This window comes from Homarus americanus, unplaced genomic scaffold, assembly GCF_018991925.1.
Source record: "Homarus americanus isolate GMGI-L3 unplaced genomic scaffold, GMGI_Hamer_2.0 scaffold50705, whole genome shotgun sequence".
NCBI lineage: Eukaryota > Metazoa > Arthropoda > Malacostraca > Decapoda > Nephropidae > Homarus > Homarus americanus.
Window position 1 is genome coordinate 268253 of NW_024756463.1, and position 14114 is coordinate 282366.

The window sequence follows — 14114 nt, forward strand, 5'->3', positions numbered from 1 at the left end:
GAGGCGGACTGAGGGAGAAGGGGACAAGCGCACGCGGTCCCCAATCGTAGCCTTTCTCACTCATAGCGACTCATTACTTTACTGTTTATTAGCTAATGGGAGTCTATGTTTCTACAAAAATGTCATAGGAATGCTATGTAATAACACCAAAACCTTTTTTTTTTCCCCAATTGGCAGAAAGGAGGGAGTAAGGGCCATTGAGAAAAAATAAACAAAACAGAGAGAATGGAGGGTGGGAGTGAGGGCTGGTGGCATGTCATGTTCCGGCCTGTCTGAGTGACGAGTCTTATCACACTAAAGGGGGGAAACAGAGGAAGGAGGAGGAGGCTGGGAGTGAGGATGGGTGGTAATATTGGTAATACAAGTCAATGTTTACTGTAATTTTCTGATAATAACTAAGACTTAAGTACCCGCATTTTATTTTATTATACTTTTTGGTGCTTGGCCCCCGGTTGAAATATTGGTAATACTGTACCCAGTATTGTTTGCTTTTATACAAACAGTACAATGACCTTTGACTTTCTGGTGTTGTCTTAATACATTATTGCTTCCATGTAATGAAAATCATACCACAACAATGCATACTAATGAAACTGCAAACACTGCCCATCAAAAACAAATGCAATTTATATGACTTTAGTATTTGCAAAACCAGTTTTAAGGGCTCTACACACTGCCACTTAAATGAACTCAATATCTTCATTGGTTAAAAAATTACGTCATTTTGTATTTTTCCAAACTTTAAGAGAGTTTTTCTCGATAGTGATTTTTGGCGCTTGGTACCATGTCGCACTGGGCGCCTCATATAATGGTTGCCCCTCATGTATGAGGATGGCCCAAGGGCTACCTAGGTGTGGATTTGATTAATGTGAAGAAGCTGTTGCCAACACAACAACCACACCCTAAGTTAACACGTTGCATGACCCAATATTAAGGAATAGTCCGAGAAGACCGGACAACCTGCCAACTGCACAGGCTAACCATTAACCCAGAACACAATCTGCAAATCGATTAACATCCAGGTTGCCAATTACTGCTGGGTAGACAAAGGCAAATGGCATAAAACAACTTGCCCATAGTTTCTCCTCTGCCAGGAATCGATCTCGGGACCACTTACAGGTATTTGCAAAGCGAGCATGCTGGCCATTACACCGCAACTTCACATATAGGATGCAGGCTGAAATCTTTTAGCCATTTTTCAAACAAAAAAGTGTACACTAAATTATATGCCGTAAAATACAGTACTATGCAGTACTGTATACACAATGCTTAACTAAAACATTTTTTTTTGTCCTTACCTGAGTTTCCGCTTTCATTTGATTCAGTACTTCTGGGTCACAATCATGGTACTTCTGTATATCTTTCACCAGCTGGTCCTTAGTCGTCTCCAGCTGAGACATCCTTTCCAAGATTTCTCCACGATCTTCACTCTCTTCGCGGCCCACCTGACAAAAAATAGTAGAGGTAGGTCAAACATGGCTTCAGTAAAAGAAGATTATCAGAGACAAGATTGAAATACAAAATTTCCTTTTGTAGCTGATAGGAAGAGATGATTGACAGGACCCCCTGACCAGCCTACCAGACTGCAAGTTAGGTTTAACATATTCCCAATCTAGGTTACACAATCTAGCCAGATTAGAGTAGGTACTGTTTCTGGCTCCTTAATGAGCCAGTGATAAAGCAACCTTTGAGCCCCATAGGGCAACATTTGCTTTAAAAGCAAGTGAGGTTTCAAGACCAAAGCCTGGGATGGGTTACAGTACTGTAATGCTATTAAAACTTTCTCAGAGACATAATATAATCCAATTCAATTATAAAATTTTAAAATAAGCATAGGAAAATATGAGACTCCTGTATGTGTTCAATATATGTATATTATTGGAAAAATTATATGAACAGCAAGCCTTGACCCTTTCGTGGCATTTCCTACACTTGCCATTTTATTCTGGCTACCGCCAGAAGATTTTATTCAGCTTAGGGTAACCTCCCACAGCCAAAAGGTTAAAGTACTGTACAGTACAGTGTTTAAAAAAATTAAGGTAGCAAAAATATTTCTTTAAATTGTATTCTGGGTGCTTCTTTTATGAATTTTCATATTCTAAGTCTTCACTCCTCTGTAAACAATGCAATTCCCTAGAACAGACTGCAGTACATAAAGCTTTATAGACATTGTAAGTGGGATAAGCTTCTGGTAGCTGCCACAGCCCATATACATTGAAAGGTTTATGTGCATAAAGCTAAAAGCTGTTGGCCATGGACATCTATAGTATGATGCTTTTTCCAGTTATTTAAACAATTACAATTACTGCATTAACGTATAGGAATTCACGATATTTGAAAGAGTTCCGTTTCTGAAAAACCTTTATATATATTTTTTTTTGTAAATCACATCACACTTTCCATAGACACACATTATAAAACTTGAGATACATTCCTAAGGAAGGAGAAAGGGTTATGAACCATAAAAGACGTTGAAGCATGAAGTCAAGTTTGAATACACGAGGAAGAAGCATTACTAAGTGTAACAGAAATTACGTACTTCAGATAACTATGTAGAAATAAGGAGAAGTGAATACAAAAAATATGTCAGGTTGATAGTTCAGAGGTATATGGTAGGAAGGAAGGGGAAGACCCAGAAGGATATGGGAGGCTGAGGTGAAGAGCACAAGTTACAGTAAGTGTCAGTAAATAAAAACTATATTTTATCATGGTTTCAGACACCCAGCAATAAAATGAGAAAGTATCTGAAAGACAGATTTTTTTTTTTTTTTTTTTACATAAGGCATCAATATGTAATCTGATCTATTATTAATTAGAATGATTCAAGTTGTCCATTTGTTTTGGGAAAAATACAGAGTAATACAGTACTGTACATACCTTGGCCTGTTCCAATTTAGATAAGGCAGTCTTCAACCTCTTGTTAGTGTCCTCTAGTCGGCTATTCAGGTTATCTATCTTTCTCTTACGTGTGCTGAGAGCTTTACTGTGCAGGATGAAAATTAAGGTTATTTAAGAGTCCTCTAATTCACTCTTCAAATACTCTAACACAGCATGTTAGACTGGATATCATGCATAACATAAACACTTTCTTTAATCTCTTCTAACAGAATGGTCACACTAAATATTCTTTACAAATTATGGTCACTGAAGTTCTCCATATATTAGTATCTTTGGTATATGATAGTCTCAGAATACTATACGCGCTTCGGTGAATAAAATCAATTTATCAGTAAACTATAGTTGACTTCAGTAGGAACTGACTATTGAACATTACTGATTATTGTCCTGTTTCTGTAAAAATCGTCTTAGCTATAGGTCAGTGGTGGTTTGTTTGAATTTGCGAGCCGAGTTATTATTTTGCCGTTTTTATTGTAAACTTCACGATGATTTGTCAACAACAGCAGTAATATAATAAATGAAAATAAGCATGAATGTTTATCTACAAATTTATTATGTTTTTTACTACATCAGTCCTTTACAGTACATATATCATTGTTTTCTTCAGCAACAACTTTACAAAACTGTACACCCTGTATACTGTACCATCTCACCTTGGAAAAGCCCAAAAGTAGACACATGTGCCAATTTTATCAGTGTCTACCATAGCATCATCCACCAAGGACTGCACCACATCTTTCACTGCTTGAGCTATAACTCCCTTCTCTTTAGGTCCTAACTTCTCTAGCTCCTAAGACACAAAGAAAAAAATAAATAAGGAAAAACCAGTAATATGTTATTAACTTACAAAAATAATTCATATAAATAAATAAGGAAAAAATAAGGAGAAAACATTTAGGGAGCAAAAATTAAGCAAAGCAAATACAGTATTAATTACTAAAACATTTAATTAAAAAGAAGAATAAATAAACAAGTGTCATATATGTAAAAGATATTTGTCTTTACCACAGCAACAAACAATTATTCGGCATTGAAATCTACTGTAATCATGTAATCCCAAAATGTACAGTAGTGTATCTAAGGAAGTTTATGTAAAATGAATAGCTCTACATTCATATTCTTACCTGAAACCCTGGAGGGGACAAATAAACATACAGATGGAAGGACAGATATAAATCAATATGATTTTCTCTTGTTTATGCAACAGGGAAAAAACTGTGTTCAGAGGAATATTAATACAGGGTATCTCATATGTGTCAATATAGTAATGTCTCATATGAGTCAATTTTAATGTCTCATATGTGTCAATATTAATGTCTCATGTGTCAATATTAACATCTCATATGTATCAGGCTAAGATGAGGTGGCATGCAATGGTCAAGGGGAACAGAAAGTACAATACAGTATGTACTGTTTCTTGAAAATCCAGAGTACAGTATTGTACTGTACTGTATACATATATGACCTTTCATGCAAGTTCATCATTTATTGATGTATGGTTGAACAATTCAGAAGTACAGTACATTATTCTGTGACACCATAAAACATAAAAATACATCTGTAAGAATAAAGCCAATGGTTCTTTTGTTTTTATTATAATTTTCAGAAGAAAAGAAAAAAGATATACATGCCCAAAATCCAAATACTGTACAGTACTGTACAATTAATGCCATCCATTCATTCATTCATGTCTGTGTTTTGGGTACCAATGACCTTCATTCCTGACATTTTCAGTAAATTCCCCTTAAATTTTTTTTATATCAATGTCTGTGAATTTGTTAAGTTTGCCTCAACTCTTCAAAAACTAGAAAGCCTCTTACCATAAAACTTAATATACCGGTAGTAAAGATCAATACCAGGTGGAGGTGTGCAGGTGCTCAAGTAATTTGACCTTGACTAGTTAGACCCCTTTTATGTTTTAACACCTTCTGACCTTATGCAGTATTTGTGCATCTTCAGCTAATCAAAAGGATTTAAGCCCAATACCACTCAAGTAAGGAGAAATAATCACTATTGGTAAGGAGGTGTGCATATGACCAAGTCAGTTTACTTACCATACATGATTTTTTACAGATTTATGGCCCATATTTACTTTATGTAACAGGCCTTAATTTATAAGGTTTTTAACTCACCAAACAAATTAGGCTTATCATCACTAACCTTTATAAGAATGATCACCAGTAAGTAACCATTTGCCTTTCATCATATATTATTAAAGTACAGTACAGTACTAAGGTATTCTTAATATGCCTAGACAAAATATAAATCCTATTTGTAAATTGGTATTAATTCACATAAAAATCATTGCTACAAATAAATTTATCATATTTTCATTACAGGTAGACTACCTGCTGGTGCATCACCCTGAAATTAAAACTACACTGTATTATATGTCTTGGTTGGGCCTCAGATTCTTGCACTGCATCATAACCAGTGGCACAATTTCTTAGAAAGTTTCAAGCACTACGATTTCATGTTAGGATAAAATCATTGCTTTACTCCCTGCATTTCACTTATGTTTATCATTGGCTTATAATTATTATGGAGGAGTGTTTTTGAGAGAACATGTCTTAGCTGTTATACCTGTAATGGGAGTCTATTGGAAAATGGGATCTGATTTACGAAAAATTTATCTACGAAATGCTTATCAGGAAAAGCACCCTTTCTTAAATCAGGGACTACCTGTACAGTAGGTAAAATGAAGAAAAATTCTGATGTTGCTTATCATATATGATCGTGCAAACAAACACCTCACAAATGGGGGTACAGCGTGCTGCCCTGTAAAGTGGCAAATTTCTTCACATATGGTTGTTTGGAACCTTAAAAAAATATGACAAGAATAAAAATACAGTATGATTCAAGCCAATTATCCCACCATAAATGAACAGTACTGTATTTTGTATGTTAATGGTCTTGGAAACAATCAGAAAAATTTATAACAGTACTGTACTGTACCTTGAGTTGGAAAAACTCCTTTTTCTCATAAAACAGCTCCATCATCTTCTGCCGCTTTTCCTCATGACTCAAGCCTTTACGACGAGACATTTTGATTACCTTTCAAACTGCAAGAGAATAAAAACTATAAACATATTTTGTCTTTTAAATCTTTTCATATAGAACTTGTATGTTTAGAACAACATTACGAAACTAACCATTGCAATATACCATGTAAGATATCTCTCTCTCTCTCTCTCTCTCTCAATACCATGTAACATCTTTCTCTCTCAAAAAAAAAGGTATTCAATTTATGTTAAGGGTTTTCCTCAGTACTCATCAGTTACTGCACCTCTGCCTCTCATAACACTCCTTTCTTTCACTGATAATAAAATTATTAATATAATATGACCGGTACATTACAGCATAATTTTAAAGGTGCATGTGTCAGGGATGCATTGTCTTGAGCTTTGTGGCCGTTTCAAAGTAGGAATGAGCCTATTTCTTCACACTCAAGATATTCCACAGTTGAGGGGCAGGAACTATAACTAACACTCTCCCTAGCCTCATACATATTTCCCAACTCCTTAGAAATAGCCTGGTTGTGCATGTTAAGTAACCATAACTAATGTGACCTACATCATGCACACAATGAAACAAATACAGTACAGTAATCCCGTGTTTTTCGCGGGAATTATGTTCCTGAAACCTCAGCGAAAAGCCTAAACCGCAAATACTCTTTTAGGAATCACTGTACCTGTCGGCACCAAACAGGTAGGTCATGCACTTAACCATGCCATGTTCTCCACTCACGGCCCACCGGTCACACTGATCCACTGTACCGGCATTTACAAACATCATCATTTGAAACTAATCAAATTGTAGTATAATAATGGAAAACGTAAACACAGTTATATAAAAAAAATTATTATTTACAAGTAAATACATAAAATTATATTTCGCTGAGGTCAGCAACACCCGCATTGCCAGCCTCTCCCTACTGTCCCGGCGTCTGCCTACCCTCACGCAGTCACGCCAGCCAGCCAGCCAGTCTTCTTCCACCCACATTCCTCCACTTGAAGACTTGTATTCTGACAAAAGACACAAATGAATTGTCAGTCTTCACCACATCACGAGCCATAGCTCATACCACCTCTGAGCTTGTCCAATAAAACTTTTTTATTCCGTTAAGGTCATCACTATTCTTGATCTCTTGGTCACTTTGGAGTCTTTGCTAGTAATATTTGCCTTTGATGAGGCTGGCTTACGTCCCGGAGCCATGTGGAATGCAAGTGGGAGGACAAACAGAAGAGGTAATCACAGTACTGTACAGTAGGCACGTGTAGACTGAGGCTTCTCGGAGCAGTGGGTGTTTGAGGCGGGAAGGGGTGGCGTATGTTTGCGGCACTGCACAGGGGAATATAAAAAATGGCGTGAAATTTAATATTTTTTTAAGGATATATATATATATATATATATATATATATATATATATATATATATATATATATATATATATATATATATAACAAATGCAGGATTACTGTACAATACAACCATTACAACAAAACAAACATACACACATTACAATACAACCATTACAACAAACACGCACACATTACAATACAACCATTACAACACACATTACAATACAACCATTACAACACACATTACAATACAACCATTACAACACACATTGCAATACAACCATTACAACACACATTACAATACAACCATTACAACACACACACACGTACAATACAACCATTACAACACACACACAGTACAATGCAACCATTACAACAAACACGCACACATTACAATACAACCATTACAACATACATTACAATACAACCATTGCAACAAACACGCACACATTACAATACAACCATTACAACACACATTACAATACAACCATTACAACACACATTACAATACAACCATTACAACACACACACAGTACAATACAACCATTACGACACACACACACACACAGGACTCTCTCAGAACCCCCCACCCACACCAAAAAAAAAATAATAATAATAAATGAAATAAAATAATAAATCTTGATCATATACCCACAATCTCGTGAATTAACTGCAAAATAACTGGCCATATTAATTCTAAACACACCACCACTGCCGACATGTAACTTATAACTCAGCTTGTAACTTACATAACAACCTTACCTTATAACTAACAACACAACAACTTCACCTCATAACTAACAACACAACAACCCCACCTCACAACAACCTCACCTCATAACTAACAACACAACAACCCCACCTCACAACAACCTCACCTCATAACTAACAACACAACAACCCCACCTCACAACATCACCTCCACTAAGCCTCACCTCACCAACTAACAACACAACAACCCCACCTCACAACTAACAACCTCCTTCATAACTAACAACACAACAACCCCACCTCACAACTAACAACCTCACTTCATAACTAACAACACAACAACCTCACCTCACAACTAACAACACAACAACCCCACCTTATAACTAACAACACAACAACCTCACCTCATAACTAACACAACAACCCCACCTCACAACAACCTCACCCTATAACTAACAACACAACAACCTCACCTCATAACTAACAACCTCACTTCATAACTAACAACACAACAACCCCACCTCACAACTAACAACCTCACCCTATAACTAACAACACAACAACCTCACCCTATAACTAACAACACAACAACCCCACCTCACAACTAACAGCCTCACTTCATAACTAACAACACAACAACCCCACCTCACAACTAACAACCTCACCTTATAACTAACAACACAACAACCTCACCCTATAACTAACAATACAACAACCTCACCTCATAACTAACAATACAACAACCTCACCTCATAACTAACAATACAACAACCTCACCTCACAACTAACAACACAACAACCTCACCTCATAACTCACCTCACTAACAATACAACAACCTCACCTCGCAACTAACAATACAACAACCTCAACAACCAATACCACCTCAAACTAACAATACAACACCTCACCTCATAACTAACAATACAACAACCTCACCTCATAACAATAACAAACCTCAACTAACAACAACAACTCACCTAACTAACAATACAACAACCTACCACCTCACCCTAACTAACAATACAACAACCTCACCTCATAACTAACAATACAACAACCTCACCTCATAACTAACAATAACAACTAACACACCTCACCTCAACTAACAATACAACAACCTCACCTATAACTAACAATACAACAACCTCACCTTAATAACTGCAACAACCTCACAACTCACCTTATAACTAACAATACAACAACCTCACCCATAACTAACAATACAACAACCTCACCTCATAACTAACAATACAACAACCTCACCTTATAACTAACAATACAACAACCTCACCTCATAACTAACAATACAACAACCCCACCTTATAACTAACAATACAACAACCTCACCTTATAACTAACAATACAACAACCTCACCTCATAACTAACAATACAACAACCCCACCTATAACTAACAATACAACAACCTCACCTCATAACTAACAATACAACCTCACCTCATAACTAACAATACAACAACCTCACCTCATAACTAACAATACAACCTCACCTCATAACTAACAATACAACAACCTCACCTCATAACTAACAATACAACAACCCCACCTTATAACTAACAATACAACAACCTCACCTTATAACTAACAACAACTTCACCTGATAACTAACATCACAACTTTACTTTATAACTAACAACAAAACAACCTCACCTCATAACTAACACAACAACCTCACCTTGTGCCAAATAATATACAAAACATTTTCATTGTAACTAACAAAACAGCATCGCTTTGTAACGAATCAAAGAATATGTACAGTACTGTACGTAATGTAGTACCTTGTCTTTGTTAAGAACACACAACTTCACTTTGTTGTAAATAACAATACACGCAACTGTACCTCATAACTAAAAACACACAACACCACCATCTTGGGCAAACACCCACGCAGCCAGCGACTCATACTTGCACCAAACAATACTGCCACTCATAAAATATTAACCAAATACAACCGCTCCTTCACGCAGCCTGGCACACCATCATTACATCTACCTAATTCTAGACAACCTACTGCCAGCAGCCTAAGATACTTGAGAATATTTTACTCGCCGTGATTACACTCACCGGGTGCAGATACAGTTCACAGGTTGTTGGCTGAACCAATGATCCGTGTCTCATACCTGAAAATCCTGAAATAATTATCAACAGTAAATCCCATCCAGACATTCCTCGACAAGAGTAATGGATCTGTGTCACGAACTGCCTCACACATCGTACCACCACACTATACCATATTGTACAATACAGTATTGTCATTTATTTAGTCACGGATATCACAGTAAACTTACAGATACTGTATTATTTTGTGATTACCCGAGTCATTTCCAAAGTCAGAGTATAATTCTATTTACCGAGCAGGAGGTAATATGAGATTCACATCCGTGTGTTTCACAAGGTTTGTCGAGTTGTCTTAATACTTCACGTTGTGCAAGACGCACGAACACAAGTTACAGTCAAATAAACACGTTTCATATAAATTAACACATTCCTATATTCATAAGTTATGCTAAGGTATATGGTACTATTCCGTAACCTACAGTATCAATTTTAAGTTAAGAACATTTCGGCTTCATTACAGAAAACACTGCGTAGTTGATTTTATTGTTATATCAAACTTTGACACAGTATATTCATTTGAACATATACCCATTCATGCCTTTCCTGTACACAAACATGTATAGGAACATGCATAAACTGTTCTGTTAACCTTTCATATTTGTCAGACCGTGAATTATAATTCTACTTTCCCTTAACTAGACACCGTAGAAACGGGAAAAAATGGAACTATCCCTATTAACCCAACCTACTTCTAAATTAACTTAATTCAATATAAATTAACCTAATTTAATCTAAATTAACCCAAATCAACCAAAATAAACACGAGCGTAATCGAACCCGCAAAACAACAACCGGCTCAACATGTAGCACTTTGGTCAATAATAACCCATCACTAACATCAATATAACCTACTACAGTATTAACCACAATTGCTTTACTGTATTACTTTCAGCAACAGACGGAGCTTGTAACAAGATTCTTGGCGATTTGTTACATGTTACAAATGTTTATCCGGTTTTTACGCTGACCAATCAACTGTTTCTTTTATTTTTTTAATTCGTCAGTCATTCACTATGACTGCACGAGAAACGCGGACAAGCAAACCAGTATTGAGCTGGCCTTTTCTCTTGCATATACTGCGCACACCAACTCTTGCATAATTACAGGTTTCATAACAATGTCCATGTATCATCTACCTGCTGGGTGTGACCATGTGGGTACAGCTGTATATACACACACTTTGCCATTTGTAAACACACCAAGCAACCATACCATGATGCAAGGGTGTAGTGCAATATAATGCGCACCACTTATTTTTCTTTTTATTTAATCTCCATCGATTTTGTTGCCAAAATAGCAGAGGATGGGCCTACTTTATAGGAATTGTAGATGTAACCTAACGAACATAACACCAACACGTACCAATAGCCACATAGAGAAAGAGAACACAACACGCCCTCGTCAGATACAGTTACAGTGGGTGTGTTCAGCCCCCACCTTACCCGCCAGCCAACCTCCTCTGAACCACTGCTTAAACATGTATTAGGAAAAAAATGTCAGACACCGTCGCGAGCTCGAAAGACCCTGCGCCAATGTATCCACTTCACTGCCTGCAGAAAATATTGTTTTAATCAGCTTTTACCACAAATGTGAATTTCCCGTTTTCTTTTTAATATAAAGTTTAAGTGCAATTATTTAAGCACGAAATAATGGGTGGTAGAATTATTCAACTGATTTGTTTTGCTGTTGTTTTATTTGTTGGGTTATAAAACCATTATTTGGGCAATCCTAACAGGTTGGTCAGTTAAGTTTGGATGGGGCCTACAATCAGGACTGGATCCATTTGACCTTGTACAGTATGTATCAGTTTTAACCTGATTAAGTATCAGTGACCGCCTCACTCAACTCCCACTAAACACCCAGTAAGCCTAGCTTGATTATCGGTAACTATTTTAGATACTGTACATCGTTTTTCAGAGGGTACCTTTAAACACACACACACTACTATGTCGCTATCCGGAATCGGGGATGACGATCATCTAGCTATGACACAATGATATTAGTTATTAATGTCACCTTCGTTGGTGAGCTCTGAGGTGACTCAAGAGGCCGATACGGGATCGACAGGGCCGTTCGCAGATGTTGCAATTCATAATAAATTATCAAATATAAAATTACTGTCAGATAACATTAAATGAACTTCTTACCGTGTTCAGTTACAGTTCTATCATAATAATAAGGCAATGATTACTTAACTGTTGTGATAACTGGTTCACAAATAGGGTGGTGGACGAGTGGAACAAGCTTAGCAACTTTGTAGTAAGTGCTGGAACGCTGGAAAGTTTTAAAAGGACGCTAGATAGATTCACGGATGAGAGAATGGTAGTAAATCTCGACAGGAGCTGTCATGCACAGGCCAACCGGCCTATTGCAGACTCCTTATTTTCTTATGTCTATAATATATGTAACTATTATATATATATATAATATATATATATATATATATATATATATATATATATATATATATATATATATATATATATATATATATATATATATATATATATATATATATATATATATATATATATATATATATATATATATATATATATATATATATATATATATATATATATATATATATATATATATATATATATATATATATATATATATATATATATATATATATATATATATATATATATATATATATATATATATATATATATATATATATATATATATATATATGTATGTGTGTGTGTGTGTGAGTTGAGAAGGAAGTGGCAGAAGCCACGTACGTGCTGATAACGTTTGCCGCACCTTGAATGACACCCTCGTGAGGTGGTGGATCAATGCAGCCATAGTAATAGTAGACCATGTGGTCACACTTGCCACGTGTTGACTACGGCGTGCTCCTCCCTTATTGGCAGCCACACTGCTGTTTGTGGAACGTCACACAGCGCCACACCTGCCAGTGGTGAGGACTAAGTGACGTCACAGGTGGGTGCCAGTCCAGGTTGCTTAGATACGGTTCTGCCACAATAAACACTCATGCTTGACACAGGTGCCAGGTACAATATTTGAGTTACTACTTAAAGTGATCACTGATAACAACTACATATTGATCATGTGATCACTTAAAAGAACAACTAAATGCTGACCAATATACCACGGCGCAGTCTTATATCTTATTAAAATATTAATACACCTACAATATTAAATACCCCACGCCATGGTGGTGAAGGATGCTGGAAAAATCATAATATCAAAGTCCTTATTGTGTGTCATCATTTAACAGTGTAAAAACTAAATTGATGAAATTGGAAATTGGGGCGTCAAGGAAGTGAGGGGGTCCCCCTCCCCCCCCAGCCTTCCTCACTTCACGCAACTGTGTTGAGGCAGCTACACCTCTCACCACACAGTCAACTCATACACTCGTAGCGTCCACACCCTGAACAATACACACCTCCATACCCACCATCAAATTTCCAGAGTTATATTCGTAAGCTCAAAATTTATTAGTTATATTTTCGTCACCAGTTGTAGGTCTAGACAGCGGCTTGGAACGAGCAACAAGTAATCAGTGTATAAAAGTGAGGGGGTGCGGGTGTTGGAGGTAACTGATGGTGGACATAAGTTAGTGGTGGGCGTGGTGGCTGTCTGTGTAGGCGTGTGCCATTACTGTGATCATCCATTATGTCGACTTCCTCACGCAAGAGAGGCCAGGCGGGCAACGGCACCAAGACCAACCAGAGCACAAAATCTAGTAAAGCTCAACAAAACAAGCACAACAAGGGGTCCCACACTCAACAACAAAACAGCAAAAAGACAGTGACAGATCTTGCCCCAGCCAAGGAGATGGAGACAAGGCCCCAGCGAGGACTACTCCAGTCCATAGGGAGGCTACTCACTATCTTCATCAAGGGGTTCGCTGCGCTGGTGCTATTCGGCCTCATCTTCAACTTGGTCCTGGTGTTGCTCAACAACACCCTGTTCAGCGGCAAACTCACCCAGTATATCCCGGCCAAGAACTGGAAGGACATTTTGGGACAGTG

The 14114-nt window shown here is 36.9% G+C and overlaps 1 protein-coding gene across 13 annotated transcripts in view; it reads right to left on the bottom strand.

Moving 5' to 3' along the window:
• LOC121856853 (meiotic nuclear division protein 1 homolog) overlaps positions 1–14114 on the bottom strand; it is a 40890-nt gene that overhangs the window by 2791 nt on the left and 23985 nt on the right. For 3 of the 13 annotated variants that reach the window (XM_042352621.1, XM_042352622.1, XM_042352610.1), the window contains 4 exons: positions 5854–5960; positions 3552–3688; positions 2878–2983; positions 1299–1445 (listed from right to left, as the gene is read on the bottom strand). In XM_042352621.1, coding sequence (XP_042208555.1) covers positions 1299–1445; positions 2878–2983; positions 3552–3688; positions 5854–5943 — 480 coding nt within the window. In that variant the 5' untranslated portion in view covers positions 5944–5960. Of the gene's footprint in view, positions 1–1298; positions 1446–2877; positions 2984–3551; positions 3689–5853; positions 5964–6589; positions 6675–7153; positions 7234–9829; positions 9851–10053; positions 10119–11469; positions 11598–12879; positions 12901–13970; positions 14108–14114 lie in introns of those variants that run through there. The other 10 variants (XM_042352614.1, XM_042352618.1, XM_042352611.1 and 7 more) reach the window with 10 other exon arrangements.